The sequence below is a fragment of the Triplophysa rosa genome, linkage group LG17 (genome assembly GCF_024868665.1).
Source record: "Triplophysa rosa linkage group LG17, Trosa_1v2, whole genome shotgun sequence".
NCBI lineage: Eukaryota > Metazoa > Chordata > Actinopteri > Cypriniformes > Nemacheilidae > Triplophysa > Triplophysa rosa.
The window spans coordinates 16,021,166-16,042,729 of NC_079906.1; the positions used below are offsets into that span (position 1 = coordinate 16,021,166).

The window sequence follows — 21,564 nt, forward strand, 5'->3', positions numbered from 1 at the left end:
TATAAACGCTTCACATATTTTTTTATTTAAATGACGATTGTTGTTTAAAAAAAACTTTGGCTTTGATTTTGCTTCGACACATTTAACAATGAAGCTTCAATCTGTAATGAAAAAAAGTACATAATATGTTTGCGGAAAACGGTTTCTCGGATAGCCTATTTTGACGTCATTTTGATTTCAACTCACGTAAATTATATTAAAGTAAATACACTTTATTTCAGCAATCTATATCACTAATAGAAAGTACTTCCCGCTAACAATATTTGCTTCCCGAACGTTCGTAACCTTAGTTTTTAGTTACAGAAAAGAATAGAGATATATAATTATTTGGTCCCCAAAAATAACCAAATGGAATCCAACGGATGTTGGGTTACTGATTATATAATATATATTATTTACAGAGCAAAGGAAGAATGCACCAACATTATACATCACATTTATTTTTAGATAAAATGATGGCCTCAAACATCACACAAGTGCAAATCAGAATTCCATCTCAAAACCAACTTTATCCAACATCAATCTTGTGATGACAGTGATGCACTTTCAGAACCTTTAATGTCACACGAAACACAACAAAGTTGTCACCCAGCTCAAATGATTTTAGAGTCAGGTAAAACCAGATATAACCTCCCATAGTCTGAGACCTCACATTGTTAAGCTTGTAAGCTCTACATTAGACTTTTATTAAACCGTAACTGTATTTCTAAGTTCATGAGAGCAACCAGATGGAATTGGAAAAAGATTGTAGAGAAATATAGGCTTAAACAGAAATCCCAGACAGAAGGACTCACTAGCTCAATTCTACCTTCATTCTCAGTGTTTGAATGAGCTAAGTGTATATTTTGTATCATTTCATGCACAAATCACTAAAACACTTATTTACAAAAAGGCCTCACTGTGGTTATGTCATGCTGCGTAGTCCGAGTATACATATTAAGTATATCTTGCTGAGAAGAAAAATCTAGTGCATTTACAGAGGGAAAATAAAATCTTTGGATTTGCGTTGCAAGTTTCAGGTTCTTTGTGTATTCAAGTATTTGACTGATTTTAGTTGCAGACATTTCCAAATTGTCACCTCTGCACAGTTCCTTCCTATCATTCCCTTATTTCACAAGATAAATATACGGCGTTATTCCAGACAACAATGGCAGAACAATGTTTTTCCATAAAGCTAATGCTTATACTGGAACTCAATGGAAAACCAATGTTAGAATTTTGAGGACTGTCAGAGAGAGTCAGTAAAGCATCAAATAAGACCACAAAAGAAGAATTCGCATACGTAATACATATCAACACACACACACTATACAACAGCTTCATGGCAAATTAACAAAGAATTACAATAAACAACAAAATCAACCAACTGGTCAAACATGTGATGCATTTGGTTTCAAAAAATAAGAAAAAATAAGATATATGGCTTGTTTGATATGGGTGTTGCCAAACAACCGCCCTCAAAGAACGAAGTCTTAAATTCCTCTACATGCATCCAGTTTTCATTTAACAGAAATCAGATCATAAAACTGATTTCATTCACATCTTTCTGACATTAATCATGAGCATCAGTAAACACCCCAGACATATTCTCAAAGCCATTTAGTCACACCCGATGTCTTCACCATCAGGCGTTCTCAAGTTTTGATGACAATTTACATCATAAATAATTCATCTTTGAACATAGCTTCTCAATCACCCGCATCAAAGTTACATATTACATGGCTCATATGATACTTCATTCATTGGGAGATACCACGCTTCATTACAATAAGGCAACAAAATAAATAGTAAATCACCACAGAAACAAATGTCACGAATGGCTTTGGGTCTTTTTTAACAACACAGATAAATGTAAACAATATGATAAAAGATTAAACCCTGATCAAATTTAAATTAAAAATAGACACAAGCAGAAGCAAACATAAGGTCTGAAGTGGTGTTCCTATGTGTGTGTGTTCGTGTGTTGTTTGTTAAACCATGTCAGTCTCTTTGTCTCTCATCTCTTTTGTTGAACATCTATTTAGAAGGCAGGGGGTCATCTGGGGTGGTGGGGGTCGCGACTTCTTTGTAAAAGTTCTCGATTTGCTCTTTCAACATCTTCATAACCACTGGCCTTTTGAGCTTCATTGTGGGCCCTGACAGACAAAGAGAGAAGCTGTTTAAAATGTGTCACCAGCTAAACAAATAGAGACTTTGACTGACATATGAACTCACATAAAGCATTAGATTTTAATATGTTTGAACAAAGTATAAGAATCAAAAAGGTAGACGTTAAGAACTACATTTTGAAAAGAAGCTCTTATACATTTTGGCTGGATGTCCACATCATCCCTATCTAATGTCTACTCACCCAGCTCTCCTCCGGGGATTGAGAAATCTTTCTCCAGCACCGTCCATTTCTGGATGCGCTGGGCGTTAGAATTTGATTTTTCATTGACGCGGTTGATGCCCTCCTGTATAGCTGCATATACAACACGGTCACGCCCGCCGGCGATCTCACTGACTCTTGTGGAGTTGCTGCCGAGTTTGCGACACAACTCTACGGCTTCAGGAGTGAGTTCATCTTCAGGATAGCCCGTCTCACCGTTTAACTTACACTGAAAGACAGACAGAAAAACAGTCAACAGTTAGAACATATGGTAAGAACTCTTGATTCTAATTACATGAGGAATTCTATTTATCTGTATATTAAATTGTTTTTGATGAAGTCAAAATAAAAACATTACAACTATTTAAATTAAAGGATATAATATTGTTATTTATTTATCTTTATGCCACCCCAGATAATCCAAATGACTCAAAATCTTATTGGTTCTTTTCCTGATTTATTTTGTCCCGAACACGCAAGAACCATTGAGATTTGAAGTTAGTAATATTCATTTTTGCCTTTACCACTCACATTGAATTTAATTATTTATTTGATTGAGGTTGTTTTTTGCTTTTTTAAATTTAGCAAAATAAACTTAAAATATTTATTTTTACACATCTATCATTTTAATTCAGAACACAATTTATCAAGAAGGTTTCATATTAAAACTAAACCTAGTCTTTTCGTGACAGATGGCTGCCACTAGGGGGCGTAAAGATCCCAGTAAAATGTTTTTGCATTAAGCCAATGTAGTTACACTCATTGTGCATTGATGGCAGCAGCTTTAAGGCTATGAGTTTATGAAAGCGTTTTGATGACACAAGATTTATCAGTGACTGATAGAACTTGCGTATCTGAAAATCATATAACCATACACACAAAACTTTCTATTGGAGCCATCAGATCAAATACACAGATTAGATTTGTATCATGAAGTTATCCATATCTTTCATAATTACGCAAGGCCATAAGTAGATAAGTAATAGAGTTCACACTGACACACAGACCCTAGATTACCTTAATAGTGATCAGCATAGACAGGAACTTTCTCTTATCTCCGATAAGCATGGCGTTGCTTATCAGTGGAACAGCTTCTTTAACTGCATCTTCAATGGGCACAGGAGGAATGTTTTCCCCTCCGGCTGTGATGATCAATTCTGGAATATTTACATAGATTTTATTAAAGAAATCACATTTAAATCTGTGACCACATGGTATTTCAGCTACGCATCTGCTTTTGATCCACGTCAATACCTTTAATCCTTCCGGTGATGAATAGAAAGTCGTTCTGGTCATGTTTGCCGAGGTCGCCCGAGTGCAGCCAGCCTTCTGCATCTACAGACTCTTCAGTTTTATCAGGCATGTTCAGATAGCCCATGAACACATGACGACCCCAGAAACAGATCTCTCCATTCCCATCAGCATCAGGGCTGAAGATCTTTGTCTTACAGCCTGGAATCACCTTTCCACAGCTGAGAGAGCAAGCAGGAGATGTTAGATACATGCTAGGTGAATTGAGGTCATTTAGTTTGTTTTAGTTTTGTGGAAAAATGGATGGAAACACAAACTTGGGCTTTAAAGAAATGACGTGTTTGTGTGTACCTGGTCAGTCTGAAGGCATCGGGCAGTGTGATGGTGTGAGGTCCAGAACTCTCACTCATGCCATAGAGCTCCAACAGTGGAATGTCCAGACTGAGGAAAAACTCCAACGTGTCTTTGGTTATAGGAGCAGCTCCAGTGTAGCATTTCCTACAGCGATCCAGACCCAGTGCCTTCCGAACCTTCCGGAACACCAGACGCTTTGCCAACCGATAGTTAAGTGGATTTCTGGTCATGTTGCCGTTACTGGAGAGAAAAGTCAATTACTCTCTATTAACAACGTACAAATAACTTGTATTATTTCATTGTAGAAAACATCACTCAGTAATGCATAATTCTTTAATTTTACATTTGAATACATTTATTTTGAATGCTGATTATATTATCAGTGTAACAATTTTTTTTGGAACACTAAAAAAGATATTTTGAGAAATGTCCCACAGTGGTTTTATGTGTCTATTCAATAGAAGTCAATGGGATCCGATGTTGCTTGGTTACCAAAGTTCTTCAAAATATCTTCTTTTGTGTTCCACAGAAGAAACAAAGTCATACAGGTATAAAATGACTTGAGAGTGAGTAAATGATGAAAGAATTTTCATTTTTGGGTGAACTATCCCTTAAACTCAAAATGGAGCTCTGGCTTTCTAGTGATTTTTTATAAATACTGACTCACATACTTTGTGCATTCTGTATGTGTGTGTGTACGTACGGCTCTATTTTGTTCAGGTTGGTCTGCAGACCCACATCTTTGGCCCAGGATGCCACTTTCCGGCGTACGGTGGAGGATTTGGCTCCGACAGACTTCATCGTTTCCTGCATCTTCTCCCACACTCGCGGGACGCCCATGAAAGCAGTAGGACGAACCTCACGTAAGGTGTTGACCAAGGAACCCTGGGACACACAAAACCATTTCTATTAATACATGTCTCAGGAAGGTTCATCAGTGCATGCCAACATCAGCTGACACACCCAGGGTTAAATCAGGTGACATGACTAGCCTCTTATTAAGTGCACGTAGATCAGTTTCTAGCTCTGAGATCCAAAAACAAAGACTTTATTATACAACAACAATCTGGTGTTAGATTGAGACGTACGTGGTCTTCTGTAACAGCAGCTATCACATGCTCAACTTCAACGGATCTTTAAGAGACTTAACGTCATTCAGGGTTATTTTCATAGTAAAGAACAAGTTAAATATAATAAAATTGTTTTAAATGTTTTTTTCTTATTTACAGATGAATTAATTTGATTATTTACAGATTAATTCAAATAATATCACCAGATCAGTAGACACAGATTGGCTTGTTTTTGGGCTGAAAATTAAACATCACAGAGGCCTTTTTGTACATTAAAGCATTGAAAGCATGTAATGATTTCCAACAGGGATGGGTCACAAGTGTTCACTTGATTTTTTCCCCTAATTTTATTCTTTACCACTACTGCGTAAAAAACTCAATTTTGTACAGTCAATTTTACAGTAATTAAGATCAATGACGCTCAGCTCAGTAAGTTTGGCTAATAGGTTTACCGCTGCTAAATGTCATGTATCCATCATTCACATCATGTCACAACTCAATACTGTCATTCTGAAATGATTTAAAGGCAGCGCCTCTTAGTAAGGCCGTACGTGCAAAAGCGCACACTAACCTTTAGTGCATCAGGCTGTGCGAAGTACGAGGCTCCTCCTGCTTTCATGGTGATCCAGATGTCAATCATCTGTGCAGCAATATGGCTAAGCGGCAGGTAGCTCACCACGATTTCCTGTGATTGGTCTGCATTTGTCAGACCCACATCTCGGCTCGTTGCAAATGCTGTCCATGTCAACTACAAAAGAGAGAGAAGTTTTGTGCATTTTGCTTGCTTACTAAAAAGTGTACACTACTTAGTAAACTCAGTAGTATTGTCATAATCAATATTGCTCATATTTGGGTTTTACTGACGTTGTCGTGACTGAGCATGACTCCCTTCGGCTGGCCCGTGGTTCCGGACGTGTAGATCAGCGTGCAGCACTGATTGGGTTTCTGGGAGCTGATGATGTCATCAAGCTGTGTATCGGGCTCATCGCGGCTCAGCTCCATGAACTCCGCCCACTGCGTATGTCAGAGGTTTGCATTGCGAATGTCAGCTTTCAATATTAGAGAATTATTTGACGTTGCGATCTGAGAACAGCCGATATTTGTTTTATAAAATGTACCGTGTAGAGATTCGGCTTCTTCTCTTTTAGCTCATCTTTGTACTGGATAATGGCTTTGAGGTGGGGCAGTTTGTCCTGGACCTAAAATGCAAACATGCGCAGAGCATAATAGGTGAATAAAAAAACAAACGGTGCAATTTATCATCTTAGATCTGAATATGAAGCAATAGTAGGTTAAAGGTCTGATCTGGTTTGTTGAATATGTTCAACACATTAATATTTTGTACTATTATCACCTGTAGGATCTTCTGTAGCTGTTTGTTGTTTTCTACCACCAGGATGTTGGCCTGGCAGTTCTCGGCTACGTACTGGCATGCCTCTGGGGAGTTGGTTGTGTAGATGCCCACAGCAAACCCTCTGTCGACAACACAAACATATTCTCTATTTAAGCATCCTAAAGGTGGTCACCACAGTACAGCAACAGCAAACACCATCAAACACAAACGTCATTCCCACCTATGGGTGTTCCGACCCACTCCACCGAAATGTTTGCAAACGAGTAAATTTAGGCCGCTACGTAGCTGCACAACAGAGCCACTATTTATTCCTGATGCACTGATTACAGCTTTGTTTAAAACAAACACAAACCGTGTGTATATGATGCGTTACTGAGAACGACCTAGCGTGCCTCTGGAGTAGCATTGTCATTTATCATCAACATTTATGGTTGAGCTGAAGACTCATGTATGTGTAAAAGGCTAAAACATATTACCTGCAGATACACGGCACAACACGCAACCACACACACATGACAAGCAGGACACAGAGCACACTCTTACCCAGCTAAAATAGCTCCGATGTCAGCGATAAACCACTCGGCAGAGTTGAAGCCAAGGATACCGACTCCATGATATCTCTCAAGACCAAGCTGTGATCACACAAACACATAATTACCTGTAGTTTACACACATTAAAACAAAGAATAATTACATGAATTCATCGAAAATTTCAATGATCAGATATAGTATTTTTCCTTCTGAATATGCAGTTAACTAAAATAAAAAAGTATTTTTTATTTGATGTTTATTTCATATTTTAAGGTTATATTGTAATAGTTCAATTTCAATAATTATGTTTTGTATGGAAGCCTTGAAGAAATTAGGTACTGTGCCTTTAAAACAATTTTTGTAAGTAGGGGATTATAAATATATGTCAGCCATGAAAATGATGAAAATATGTAGGGTTTTACTGTAAATGATAGATTATATAAAAGATTTCAAAATAGAGTACTTCGATTTTCATTTATAATATGATGAAAGGTCAAATTACTGATTTTATGGACAAATTAAGTTTTACACATTTGCACAAAAAACAGCGGATCTTGGCTTCCTAAACACTGATTTCAATCTTTGACATGGCCGTACTCGGTCAAAATACTTTTTGGAATACATCAAGGTTATAGTTTCAAATAACCTTATGTACATTATGTATGATGATTTTATGTAGAAAACAATAAATAACAAAAATGGTCACATAAAATAAAGAACTAGTTTACATCACCACACTTTTTTGTAACTTGCTGTAACTTCATTAACTCTTACTTTGAATAAGCAAAAATATAATGATATCTGAAATTCTGGCCTTAGTATTTCAAATGATCTTTTGGCTGTTTGGGAGTCTAAAACATCTTTTGTAAAGTCTTTCCTCGGTGTATGCTACCTAGAGAGAACACACCAAGACCTGAATTGCTCCCACAGGGTCAGAGTCTGTCACGTTACATCTAGAGTTTCCTAACTAACAATAAACAAAACCATGGAAATCTGCCCACATCGGCCGGCGGGCATGATGTTCTGTTCCCCACAGGGAGAGCATGACCAGTCGGCAGTTGACGTTCACCCTGAGCAACACGTAACTTGATACAAGGTCATTGAAAAACAAGCTGATGTACAATGGCCTGTGCATACAACAGTTATTATTCAACCCATGTTCATTACTGTATTGTATCACTCTCAGGGGGGTCAGACCAAACGTTCATAAATGGCACAAACTAGACTCGCTCGGTGTGTTTAGTTCCATGAATCTAAAGCTGTTTCAAACGCATGTGAACGCATGGCGCTTTCGTCCTGCAGTAACCTGAAGTTAAAACTCTCACTCAAGGACACAAGTGTTCGAGGAGGACTGTGATCTCATTAACACTTCAAGTCCATCACTTTATAAGCACTTTTATGCTTTTAAATGGTTGTTATCAGGCACCTCTGACACCAAAGTATTCCTCTTATCAGGACCATTACAGGGTCATTTCAGTTAACAGTGTACAGGAATGGTAAACTGTGGCTATCACAACAACACAGACTTTAAGATAATGAGAATTACTAGAGTTATCTACAGTATCAATGGGCAGGAGTTTGTTGTGATACGACGGTGCTAGACTCAAAACAAAGCATTCACAGACTGAGTGTTTGAAACCTTTGAAATATGGACGAGGTTTATGACATCAATGCTATTGTGAACTACGCCAAATGCCATCCAGATAATGTTATATAGCTGGTTATAGATGAAGTTTTGCCAACATTGTATGAATGTAATGCTTTTTTCAGCAAAATTAAATGAATACATGGAGTGCAGCATAGATAGAATTTCAAGAATAGTTATAATATAATATAATATAATTTTAAGAATCTATTGCAAATTGGAAATCAAATAAATTATTTGTAGTACTTTTTAATTATTACTTTGTATGAAAGGATGAATAAATGTTAAAAGAAAATAAAAAAATGACAAAATCTAATATATTTTCCTTTATTCATAAAGAATAATCCAGAAAACATTTAATGGCCATAGGTCTAAGTAGGTCACAAATAGAGACATTTTCTCTCTCATGCTCTCACCTTCAGGAAACTCTTGGCAGCAGTACGGCAAGCTTTGTAGTATTCACTGTAGTTCATGGTTTTCCACTGTTCTCCTTCTTTCCAGCCCAGCGCGGTGTATTTGCCATAGAGTTTGACTACAGTGGTGAACATCTGGTTCACAGTCACAGGAGCCTCAGCCTCTGGGCCAGAATCACCCATCCTGAGCTTCACCTCTCCATCCCTGCATGTGGTCCAGAGCTCTGTCCCCTGACGCGGAAGGGAGAGAGAGTCGGGACGAGGTGTGGCACCTAAAAACGAAAGAGAATAGTGATTATTATTTATGTTACATTTTCATTATGTACGCAGAACACTGATCTATATAAATGACTGGATTGCGCCTAGAACACTAAACCAACGGCAGGTGAAGCCACTGGAAGCGATCGCGCCGCCATCTTGCCCAACTGAAAGAGAGCGCCATTGACTTACAGTCAAAATGACGATCCAAAATAACCAGCTTTTCAGCGTGTTAGGCGCACGATACGTTTTTAGTTCACATGTGTGTTTAAATTAATTCTTAATTCTGATGTTTTTCCAATGTTTATGTTTATTTTGGGAAGAATAGCGACGTATAGAAATCAATGTATAGAAGGTGAGTGTGTATTGCACACTGTTGTAATGGCACATGAGTAAATGTTTAGAAATAAAGCGTCATGGCTTAAAGGCGGGGTAACCGATTTCCGAATTACGCTTTAGACAACTGAGTCGGGCCGAGCACCAAAACAACCTTGTAGCCAATCAGCAGTAAGGTGCACAATGCACAGGACGGACATTAGCCGAGCCGAGCGCTGACGAAAGCGAAAGATGGGGGTAGGGGTGTGTTTGTTTTGGTGATTTGAACATCAACAACGACTAAGAGAAATCGGACACCCCGCCTTTAAAGAACATATATAGCCTGTATTTATCTGTATTTAGATGTCAGAATAAGCACATTTGTCATATGCGGAGGTGTCTCGTTAAGTCTGCTGATCTGATATGTACGCTACTGTAATAAAGATTAACCTAACTTACTCTATATCTAATAAGACGGAAAATGCTTGAGACATTTGCGTTGTAAGAATGTACTGTAAGACTTTAGATATAAAAACGGGGACTGGTAAATTACTGTTTTATCATTAATATGTGAAAACTCCCTATTAATTTAAAAGAACGTTTGGGCATACCAACATGGCGGCGCGGTAGCTTCAGTGTTAAGACGTCATTGAGCAATCCAGTCATTTATATAGATCAGTGACACAGAACCACTTTGTACATGGCTCGATTTAAAGGGACAGTGTGTCATTTACGCATCACTAGTGGCACAAGATGTAACTGTCCTAATCCAGCAATATCTTGAGCAATGGTGTCAGTTAGTTGTGGGAATTCTATTTTTTTTGCCAAAACAATGAAAGACTGCTTTTGCAATCAATGCTTTCACAGGCTAATTTGGGTCTGAAATAACACAATGTGGTGCAGAATACACTGTACCTTTTAATAAGTAAAACAGTTGCAAGATTAACAGGATTTTTCTTGACTGATTTTGCAGATGTTGAAATAGGAAGAATGCCCCTCGCCCACGCATTGTGCAATATTCTGTGAAGTGTCAATCTGATACCCATAACCCCCAGCTGCTCCCAACTTTTTGTTGACCACACACAGCAGCCTGACCTGTAAATTCAGGGTCATGTGACTTCACGACAAGGTGACCTCATTCAAAGCACAGTTATCTAATGTAAACACGACAGACAAGAGCAGAGCGATGAAACTTCGGAGAGTTCACACACACACACACACACACACAAGTGCTCTGTAACTGTTTAACTTACGTGTAAAAACTCATACGTGCCTATTAAATTGATATAAATTCCCATAAAACAACGTCTTCCTGCTCAGGGAACAGGAAGTTGGCTAGCACAGGGAAGGGCAGCTTCCTTTCCAAACACTTCCTTTAACACAGCGTGCTGACTGCGAGTTCTCGGACAGTCGAAGTTACATAAGAATTTTCAAGTATGGAAATACTGAGGCACATTGATGTGTGTGTTTTCAGTTATTAAGTGCACCGGCCAGTTTTCCATCGCTCTTTATCACTAAAATGAAGGACCGTCACCGCATGTACGTGTGGTGGTTTTGGGGCCCATAAAAATGTGTAGGGCTTGTGTGCTTAAAGTGGGTGTTAAGCTCTGGATTAGTGTGTGCGCAAATGAAAATTCACTAGCAAGTTTACGTGAGTGTTACATCCACAAGAGAGTGTGTTTGTTTGTAAGGGAGTGAGAGTGTGTTCTGGATATTTTACCCCAGTGTCCGAAATGATTTGTGTCTCACCTGATTCAGTGTGCACGCTCTGTTGGGCTTTAGTGTTGATCTGCTCTTCTCTGGCGCATGCCTCCTCTTCCGATGACTCACTGTGAAGAATTCAGTAAGAGAAGATAATGTCAAAATAATGGATTTTCCAGACGAGCAGCATTCTGTAACTAGCTTTTCTTTCACAGATACTTATAGGTATCGCCCTGCCTAGCTCAATACTCTGTAGTTATTCTAAGACACCAGTTTAAATGAGCGTTAAGAACTCTTAGATGTACTTTGGACAGATTGAGAAACTAAACAAAGTGCAAAATGTTGTAGAAAATATGCAAAGCATGATCTAGAACGGCAGAATAAATTTATTTTCTGGTTTCTTCATCCAATGTGAACAGTAGGTCTGTGCGATATTGAGGAAAAATGCGATATGTGATAGCATGCTAAATAATGCGATATTCGATATGCGATACGATATTTCTTTTTCTAAAATCAATTTAAATTGTATTAAAATATATTAAAGAAATGATATAACCAACATTATTTTAGGAAAAAGAAAGCATCACTACAACTTCTGAAAGTGAACAGCCATGTTTTACTGTTGCATTAAACAAATCTGACATTTTGTAAATAAACAAAAATAAATAAAACAAATTTAGCTTCGCGGCGCGGATTGTTGATTGACTTGCGCCAGAGCGCGCGCAAGCTATCATGCACACGTACGCATATCCCATAACATCCGCGTCATGCCAGATAGATACTATACTATCCGCATCGACCTAAAACTTTGACCATACATAACTTTCCAAAGAATTAAATAACTCATTTATCGCAAACCATCGCGATATGCATATTGCGATATGCACATATACATACATTTTGATAATTTCGATATATTGCACAGCCCTAGTGAACAGTGTGATTGTCTTTACAAAATTTGTGAAAAAGTCTTTGAATAATGTTAAGTTGGGCTTGATTTATGCCATCTGATCAGCATATCATGTGGTTAAAGCTGCTGTAACTTTATTTGGTTAAGCATTAACAAAAATCAGTTATTAAGGGACAGTTCACCTAAAAATAAAAAGTCTGTCACGATTTACTAAACCCTTGAGTTGTACCAAATCTGTATGAATTTCGTTGCTCTGATGAACACAGAGAAAGATATTTGAAGGAACGCTTGTAACCAAACAGTTCTTGGCCACCATTGACTGCCATAGTAGGAAAAATGACAATGGTAGTCAAAAGTGCCCCAGAACATTCTTCAAAATATCTGTTTGTGCTCAACACAACAAAGAAATTTATAAACCCTTCTTTCAAATCTAAGATGACATCATTCTCACATTTACAAACACGATCCTGACATAATGTGTCAATATTGTAAGTCTCAATAACCAAGGCGAGTTTTGTAGCAAGCATGGGCTGGTATATTTAAACATTAGGTATACATGTACATAAAACAGAAGAAATTAATTTAGACTGACTTTGCCATACACTCGGTGTTGATGTCCTCGAGGGAGGCAAGACTGTCCCCTGCGCCACAGGACTGAAGGTTCACGTCTCCTGGATGATCCATCACTACAGCTGTGGACATGTCTGTAGCTTCACAAGCGGTCACTAATGAGAAAAGAAGTAGTGGTTAAACAACTTTAGTTTCAAATATATGCCAAGTGAAAAGATCTAAAGAGAGCAGGGTGGACAAAAGCAGTGTAAAAAAACAGTGTAATGATAGCAAAATCTTTTTTTTAAATGCATTAAAAGCTTAGTGTCAGACACAGTCACACAGTCAAGTAAATAGGATGCAGGTGACACCTACATTCAAGTCAAGCCAAAGTCTAAATTTGAAAGTAGGCACCTGATGCAGTGATCAAGTGACACGTGACAGTCACACATCCCAACACAACACATGCCTCTGTCTCAATGGACTAAAATAAACATGACTTTTCATTTTTATAAACATGGTTTTGCCTTTGTATTTCTTCACTAAAATCTTTAGCATTTTCCTTTAAGAGACCTTTTTGAATTCGCTACGGCACTTTGTATTATGAAACCCTGTTTTGTTTATCAAAACCTGTGGGCAAGTCCCCAAAATCTCCCTTCATCCCCCATCATATGACGTGACACATGCCAGCAGCTCTCCTGCCCATCTGTAATAAACTCTGGCAAAGTTCTTAAATCTCGCTGGTTTACCACCATAGTACGATGCATCGTTGGGGAAATTAACGATGCGACTGTTTCGCGAAACCGTAGTAACTCTGTCGGAGATCAATTGTTTGAACCAAGTTGGCACTGCATGTTGCTGGCTTACTTTGATCAAAATGCATGTAAGTCTACATGTCATAATAATAAGGAATGATGCTTCTAACCACAGCTCTAGACCTGTAGTTCCAACCATGCAACTTTGCGACGCTGCTTGGGATTGATCGTTGGAACGGTGGTTTTGGGAAAAACTTGAATCGTTGAACTATGCTGGAACGACGGAACTTGCGACCATAGTTGGCTAATGATGCTTTTGGGAAACGCACCCCGGTACTCGTGTGAGCTGGCTCACTGCCCTGTGTGTTTTGGAGCTGGTGGGCGAGAGGAAGCCATCAGTTTCCAAGTATGCATGATCAACGTAGTTTACTACTCCATCTGGTACTGGCGTTTTAGGACTCTAAAGTGCAAATAGTTCTTAGCGACAGCTTCATAAAACCTGAACTCCCTCGACCAAATACTACTACTACTACTATCATTTCAAAATGATAGTAGTAAAAAAATCCAAGAAAAGCACAGACCGTATTAGTTTGTTTATATTAAAGAGACTTTTTCTATTATTAATTTGTTATAAAATTGCAGTTTAGTTTTGTTATTTGAAATAAAACATAATTTTATTATACAAAGAAACGTGAAGCATTTAAGAAATAATGCAAGGGAAGTTGTTCATTTCTAATTTGTTTCAACTCATTTTGTAAAAATAAATCGTGAATAAATCGCATCGTGAGCTGAGTGAATCGTCACATCCCTAGTAATGAGCACACTTGACTTGTATTTTTCACCCTGGCACTGCTTTGGGACCTTCCCACAGGAATTCCCATCTAAATCTGTCCATCTGGGGACCTGTTCAAGCTGAGATCTGTGTATTCAGCAATTTTTTTTCCACAAGGTAATCACCATACAGTTTTGCGTGACTGGATGAGGGTACTGTTTTTTCCCTGACTTACATCACACATCCCAAATAGTGTGATTCACCTTAAAACAGTGAGCAAGTCATATACGATATGTCAAGTTCTTATATATAGTACATAAAGATGCACCAATATATTTCTGGCAATAATCGGAATTGGTCGATGAAAACAATTTTTCACACTATTGGCTATAGGCCCATAATAAAAAAAGGCGGATATTCAGGGCCGATATATCCTGTCAATCAAAAGAGGACAGGAAAATGCAATGACTTTGTGCTCTGTATAAAGAAAATAGTAAGAAACATCACCAGTTTGATGTTTAACGTTAATAGTCATTATATGAATTAATAACATTCAGAAAGTTAAGAAATATGAATTAAATCTTCAGAATCGCTATCGGCAGATGTCACTCGGAAAAAACGGTTATCGGTGGAGAAATGTAGTATCGGTACATCTCTAATTGTAAATTTAATATTTTGTGATTTATATGAATTACGTGGCTGATACATTTATAAGCAATACCATCATTGTCGTACGCAAAACCTGTATTTCCAAAACTGCTACTTTTCAGGAAATTGATTTTTTAAAAATAATTATTAATTAAATAATAATTAATAATAATAACAACTAAAAACTCTGTTGTCAAAGTTGACAAGCTCCTTTTAATATTTTTTATTGTTTAAATATGCAAAACCCACAGACAAACATCAAGGGTGACCAATAGCATTGATTAATAAAAAATATGAAAAAAAAATATTTAATATAAAACATTTTGACCTAATACATATATATTTTTTCTATATTCTTTACTTAAAATACATTTTAAGGCTTGTATATATATGTGAACTGGATAAAATGTAATTTTGTTAGTTATTCTTCATGTAATTTATTGAACACCCTCCTCACACAAGTTTTTTCCTTTTCCAATAGAATTAACCTTACCTTCATATAATTAATTTTCTATACAGTTATGAATATGAAAAGTGTTTGACAAGCATCTTCTCTACAGCATGATGGAAGAATAACACCATGTGTACATAAAATGATGGCCACACCTCAATCGTGTCATTGATTCACTGTCCCAACCTCCAAACATACAGGACTCAACAGGATGCTTGGGAAGTGTGTGTGTGGCGGGGGGGTTCACATAGCTAACCCTGCCAGCATCATCCCCCGCCCAAAAAATTACCATCTGTAAGCCGGTACTGAGAGTTTGATCCCACTGTATTTACATTCAAAGCTGTTTGTATGGCATATAAATTTAACCTGAAACCAAAGTATGTGAGCTTCACCATTTTGATGCTCAAAACATCATGTCACCCAGCACACAAGAGCCACACCTTTAGATTTACATCTCAATTTACATCTCTTCACGTCCAAACACAATAATGATACACGCACAGGAATATACCTAACAGAGAACTGTTGCTTTAAAGACACACATCAAGCCTTCATAATGCAATTCATCATTATCAGCTTGTATAAACCATAAGACATCAAACCATGATGCTATAAAACCATCATTCACATTCATCTTAAAAACAGAAAATGTAACTTACAGCGCATCCTTACAGGTGGAATAAACTCTGCTCTGTCTTGGGAATTCCTGTGTGTAAAAGCTATTGGTGGTTTCCTTTGGTGTAATTCAAGGTTCAGTTGAGACAGCCGGCAGACTCAAAAATGGTGGCCGCTTCCTCACGCCCTACTACTGTGCATCAAGCACATTCATTTTCAAACACGAAGCATTCCCCCCTCCGTAACCACACCCTCAACGGCACATCAACCCCCCTCCTTCAGCCCCCACCCTCACAAAAACACCCTTCATTTTCTGATTGGCTCAAATCTCTCACACCACAAGACTCATCTCTCCAAATATGGGCATGCTGGCCTTTTGAGGGGGAGGAGCTTCTGAACACTGTGCACATGATGCACCACTTTCACTCTAATACAGACTGATGCACACGTTTGGTTGAGGTTACTGCAGGCCAGGGTAAGCTTGAGTACGCCACATCATTTTACAAATCCAAGCACAGCTGTGTCTGACATCAGTTCATAGATATTCCATAGACACGTAACCCACAAACACACATCTGTCTTACTTAGACGCAGCAACTGGAACACTTTAAAACATAATGGTGATATTGTGCTGCTTGGATTTACTCTGCATACTTGGATCTTTAAAGTCCCAGTGAAATTAAAAATGACAATGCCTATTTTTTCATGAAATATTGCAGTGTTTATTGTAAATAGTTTATCAATATGGGTCATTTTCTTTTTAAAATTTGTGTGCTCTCATAATCTTTAGTTAAATTCTGAAAATGCACTTCCTTCCTGTAATGACTATCCATCTTCACAGCTTGATGACGGAGCGTCTTCAACTCCACCGCTAATAATCAATCAGACGTGAATAAGAAATCATGTTTATGGATGATGTAAAGTAATAAAGTTTTATAAATGTTACGTTTGATGATGTGATTTTATTTCATTATAATGAATTAGATGTAATTCATAAAATTAATTTATTACTATTTAGTCATATGATGTAAAAACGAACTGCTTGTTCAGTAAATATACTGTATACATGACACTCATGCTAAATTAAGAAAAAGACATTCAAACAATAAGACTAACCTTGTTGATCGATATAATATCATACGTTTTCTGTCAGTAAAGGAATCTAAACAGTTGCTCAACTGTCTAGTAAAACTATGGAAGTATTTTATGCATTTAGTCTTTGAAGCAAAAAGCATGTTGAATTACCACTAATCAAAAATAAATCTGTTGCATTACCAGTGCTTGCATTTTTAGAGTCTGCAATTCAATATGGTTGAATAGATAAGATGTGAATATTTCAAATTGAAACATTTCACCGTTTAAAAATTCAATAATCAAAATTCACCTTTTAAATTTCATTAAGAAAATTCAACTTGTTTTAAAATACAACCTTTAATTTTCTATAGACAATTTTCAGTCCATATAGTTTCGGTTTAAAAATTTGCTTCCACTAATTCAGTGGTTCAAATTTGGCTTGAAATTCAAAGTTTCACATCCGGGAATCCCAGGAGAAGCAGTAGAGTGCCGAATCTGCGGATGCATGATCTCTACCTGCTGCCTGACCACTTCACCAGCAGGTGGTACAAGTCAGTTCTGACGAAGACCAAAGTAAGAAATGCAGATACATTTTATATGCTGGCCGCACAGTCCAGTCATCTGCACAATTAAGGCCCAATCCCATTTCTATTTTCTACCCCTTCGCCTACCCCTCGCCCCTTGCCCCTTGAAACATAGTGGCGAGGGGAAGGGTTGCAAATTTTCCGCTAAGAAATGGGACACCACTACTACACTGGTATACGTCATCATACGTCGATGCTAGCTCCTAATGTTACGTCAGAGGACATGCACCGATGCACCGGGTATATGACATAAAAATAATAATATTGTGCGATCAGTGCTGTCCGCTAGCAAAATTTAGCGAATTTTTTTGCAAACGTTAAAAGAACATCACCGTAAATACAAACACAAGATTGAATGTAACATACATAAAATGAAAAATTGTCATCAAAATCCTTATTAATGGCAAAAATTACTTACATTTGGGTCTGCTTGCTCGAGTGAGCAGCCATGTTGGAAATTTCTCTTAGCCCTTCGTTTGAAGTGAGGTCCCGAAAAATCTTCGTTTGAAGGGCTATCTGGCCCTTCCCCTTACACCTCCAACCAAAAGAGAATTGAGACACCCCTAACCCTTCACGTGAACGCGCCAAACGGAGGGGTAGGGGAAAGTGTAGGGGTAAGGGGTAGAATTGGGGCCTAAGTGAATTTATTTGTTCTCATAGATCTCTTCTTATGCATCATCAAGAAACAGCTTAGCTCGCCACTATCAGCCCTGGAACGGAAATGGAGCACGGGGACAATTCCAGGTGGCCTGGAATCAGTGACCTAGTCACACATTTATAGGTTCTCAAGTGTTCTGCAACTGCCACAATTTACCGCCTTCACTGCATGATCACCCACAAGTGACTTGTTTCATATTATATCTGAGCCTAACCAAAGAAACCAAAACCTTTAGTGGAGGGAGATGTACAGACCTGTTAAATGCTGTTCTTATATAAAAGTTTAAAAACTTTGATAAATGTGCATGGTCAACAAAACAAAATTAGGTCACAGTGAAGCTATGTAAGCATTTACATTTTAGCTAAGTCTGACGGTCAACTCCATCCTGTATTACTTGTTTATTTCTGTAACAAAGGTAGCTGGAAGATGCCCCTGAGAAGGAAATTAATGTGAGAATTGCATTGACATGCAAAATAGGAACTTACTGTGGTGGGTGACACCTAATATCAGAGCTGCTGCTCTATGTCTTTAAATTTGCATAGTTTTCTTTGAAAGGATTCTGAAAGTAAGTGAAGAGGAGACTTTTGACCCCGAAATTCAGCATAATCATGTTAAAACTAAAATTACAGACGCAGGGAGCGTTTTTCTCTAACAGATCACTTCACCCAACCATTGAGTGTTCAAAAACCAACCAACCAATGAAAAACCACCATTAAAGTATCATGAAAGTGTTCCATGTGATGTGATATGTTCCTTGTCTTTTGAAGCCAAACAACTGGTATAATGAACAGACTGAATTTTTAGCTGTTTGCTGATCTGAGCCCATGTTCATGTTTGCCTCGAGAATGCAATGCCATTTTGCGGTCAGTTACATTGATGTGGTGTTTAATTTGGATGTGGGGCTTTGGCTGAGGTAAAGATTACAGTATAAGTGAATATTATATGGTTTCTGAAGATATAAAAACAGTCATATGCGCAATTTCTGGAAAACACAACCGCATAAGCTAAAAAATAATGGTATGTTCTTTAATAAAGTACAACCTTTCTCGCAAATCAACCGATTGGCCAAATATTGTGTGTGACATTCCATGCGACATTTTCCCAGTTTCACTGACGAGAACAGGAAAATCGTAGTTTCCTCTAAAACAGGAAAGCTTATGATGACATCACTCTTCAGCCTTCACATCTCCATGTAAACCAGAGTGTCTTACGCTACTAACCATATGGTTTATTATCCAGCGTTTACACCTCAGGAAAAAGCGTTTAAACCAATCTAGAACACATGAACGGCACTCCCGTTGACTCATTTGCAACAATCGTCTTTGAAATCTTGAATATACGTGCACTATATATACGGTATAAATGCGTGTTGAATACTGCAAAATACATGTTTTCTAATATCTTCAATTGTTGCGTATATACATTTGTAAACGACTTTACTTGGAAATATTGTGCGAGCTGTCTCTTTAAAGGCGGGGTGTCAGACTTCTCTTAGCCGTTGTTGATGTTCAAATCACCAAAACAAACACACCCCTACCCCCATCTTTCGCTCGGCTAATGTCCGTCCAGTGCACTGTACTGTACACCTTACTGCTGATTGGCTACAAGGTTGTTTTGGTACTCGGCCCGAATCAGTTGTCTAAAGCGTAATTCGGAAATCGGTTACCCCGCCTTTAATACCGCATGGGTTATATACATGTTGCTGCTGAATGGGCTGACATTCTTTTTTTTGTGATCAACTTTTTATTGTTACAGAGTGAAAATATACAAATTCTGATACATGAAAAAAGTAATAATATAAAGATACCTCTGAACACTTTCCCCCCTAAAATGCCCTCCCACATTCCCAAGGCGACCTCACCCCTTAACCCCTATGGCTGACATTCTTGACAAACCCACAAAATGAGAAAACTTATTTCAAACCCTGTTGCACACCGTTTCCAGGAAACGTGTCGTTTGCCGGAAACCGTGGCAAAACGTTGCACACCGGTTTGAGCTTGAACGTGCCCATGATGTCCCATCAGTGTGGTCATGTGATCTGGCAACGACTGTAAATGTCAAGGGTAATTTGATTCAGGCATGATTAGTTGCCTCAACAGCTACTGTACATACAAGTTCTGTGTGCTATTTCCTAATCTTTTCGTTTGTCTTACTTGAAAACCACATTTTGAGATCATTTGCATTTTCAGGAAGCTGTGCTAGTTTTAACGTCTATGCAAATATACCCAGTCTTGAGGATCAAGGGTAATTGACACAGTAATTTCAAAATCAGTGATGATGTTTCTCCTCCCCAACGTTGTCCGACTCTCTGACAGCCAATGACAGTGTGTTTGAAAACCGTGCGATCACGTGACCGTTGACCGACCATCCGGTCAAGCAACTGGCGCGAGACATCGCATTCGCAACATGCGCCGCAAGAGGTTACTGGCGGTCACTGACATCACATCATCATTGATGCGTTTGTGCGCACTTTGTAGTGTTCTCATTAGTATACGCTACAAATGCTCTTTTAGGGCTAGTGCTGGTAGAGTTACTAGGTAATTATAACAACAAAAGTTCACATGGAGAACACATTAATTGTACCATCATAACGTAATGTGCTAAGCTGATCAATAGTTATATACGTTGCACACGCTTGTTAAAACAAACTGAACCTAGAGAAAGTTATATTGTTGTCAAGATTTAAAAAATGTGCACATATTCACAGACTTAAGTTATGTATTGTTGTTCGTGTTATTATTTCCGTTTCACACGTTTCATTCATAGACCTGAGTAACCAGAATATCTCGCTAAGCAGCTAAAATGAAGCTTGCGTGAACACTGATAACCGGCGGAACTACGTTTAGATTGAAATCACACTCGCATATATCTTTTCAGAAGAATCTGTAAAAGTACTTACCCTCTTTACAATATCAGGACTGCCAGATGTTTACGTTGTTACTTCAGCAAATTTCAGACAATTTTAGATTTAAAGATCTAAGATTTAAATCAGTAACCGTGTTGAGAAACGGATAATGTGCGATAACGTTTATGTGCGACTCTGTCACAGACCGGCTCAGTTTACGAAGTTCACGCCTGCTAGTAAACGCATGAGTATCGAGTAGTCTAAATAATAGGTAATCAATCCTCAGGCACACGTCCCCATCTCTTATCATCCTAAAATATATCCCAAGCGCCACCTGGTGTATACTGTACTGCACAGATTACACACCAAACGCCCACTACAGGCTGTCACAGGCGTTAGATGATAACATTTCAATTTCCTTTTAAAATAATTTTTACGATAAA

General features: G+C 38.0%; 1 protein-coding gene across 2 annotated transcripts; it reads right to left on the reverse strand.

The window, feature by feature from the left end:
- Positions 1-422: 422 nt before the first annotated feature.
- acsbg2 (acyl-CoA synthetase bubblegum family member 2) lies at positions 423-21,353 on the reverse strand. Of its 2 annotated transcripts, none has more exons than XM_057357259.1 (15): positions 21,176-21,353; positions 12,763-12,895; positions 11,309-11,388; positions 8,990-9,258; positions 6,941-7,029; positions 6,398-6,518; positions 6,162-6,242; positions 5,908-6,057; positions 5,615-5,791; positions 4,677-4,858; positions 3,971-4,213; positions 3,623-3,840; positions 3,386-3,525; positions 2,351-2,597; positions 423-2,135 (listed from the first exon to the last, which is right to left on the reverse strand). In XM_057357259.1, the coding sequence occupies exons 2-15, from the start codon at positions 12,870-12,872 to the stop codon at positions 2,017-2,019; spliced, it is 2,226 nt and encodes a 741-aa protein (XP_057213242.1). In that variant the 5' UTR covers positions 12,873-12,895; positions 21,176-21,353; the 3' UTR covers positions 423-2,016. The 2 variants fall into 2 exon arrangements, with proteins under 2 accessions (XP_057213242.1, XP_057213241.1); XM_057357258.1 differs by lacking the exon at positions 21,176-21,353 and adding an exon at positions 16,005-16,197.
- Between the last annotated feature and the right edge of the window lie 211 nt (positions 21,354-21,564).

Excerpts from the sequence above, each read along its gene's own strand:
- acsbg2 (XM_057357258.1), bottom strand. Across the intron at positions 9,259-11,308 it reads GAGCGTGCACACTGAATCAG|GTGCCACACCTCGTCCCGAC; the intron begins GTGAGACACAAA and ends TTTCGTTTTTAG. Across the intron at positions 3,841-3,970 it reads GATGCCTTCAGACTGACCAG|CTGTGGAAAGGTGATTCCAG; the intron begins GTACACACAAAC and ends TTGCTCTCTCAG.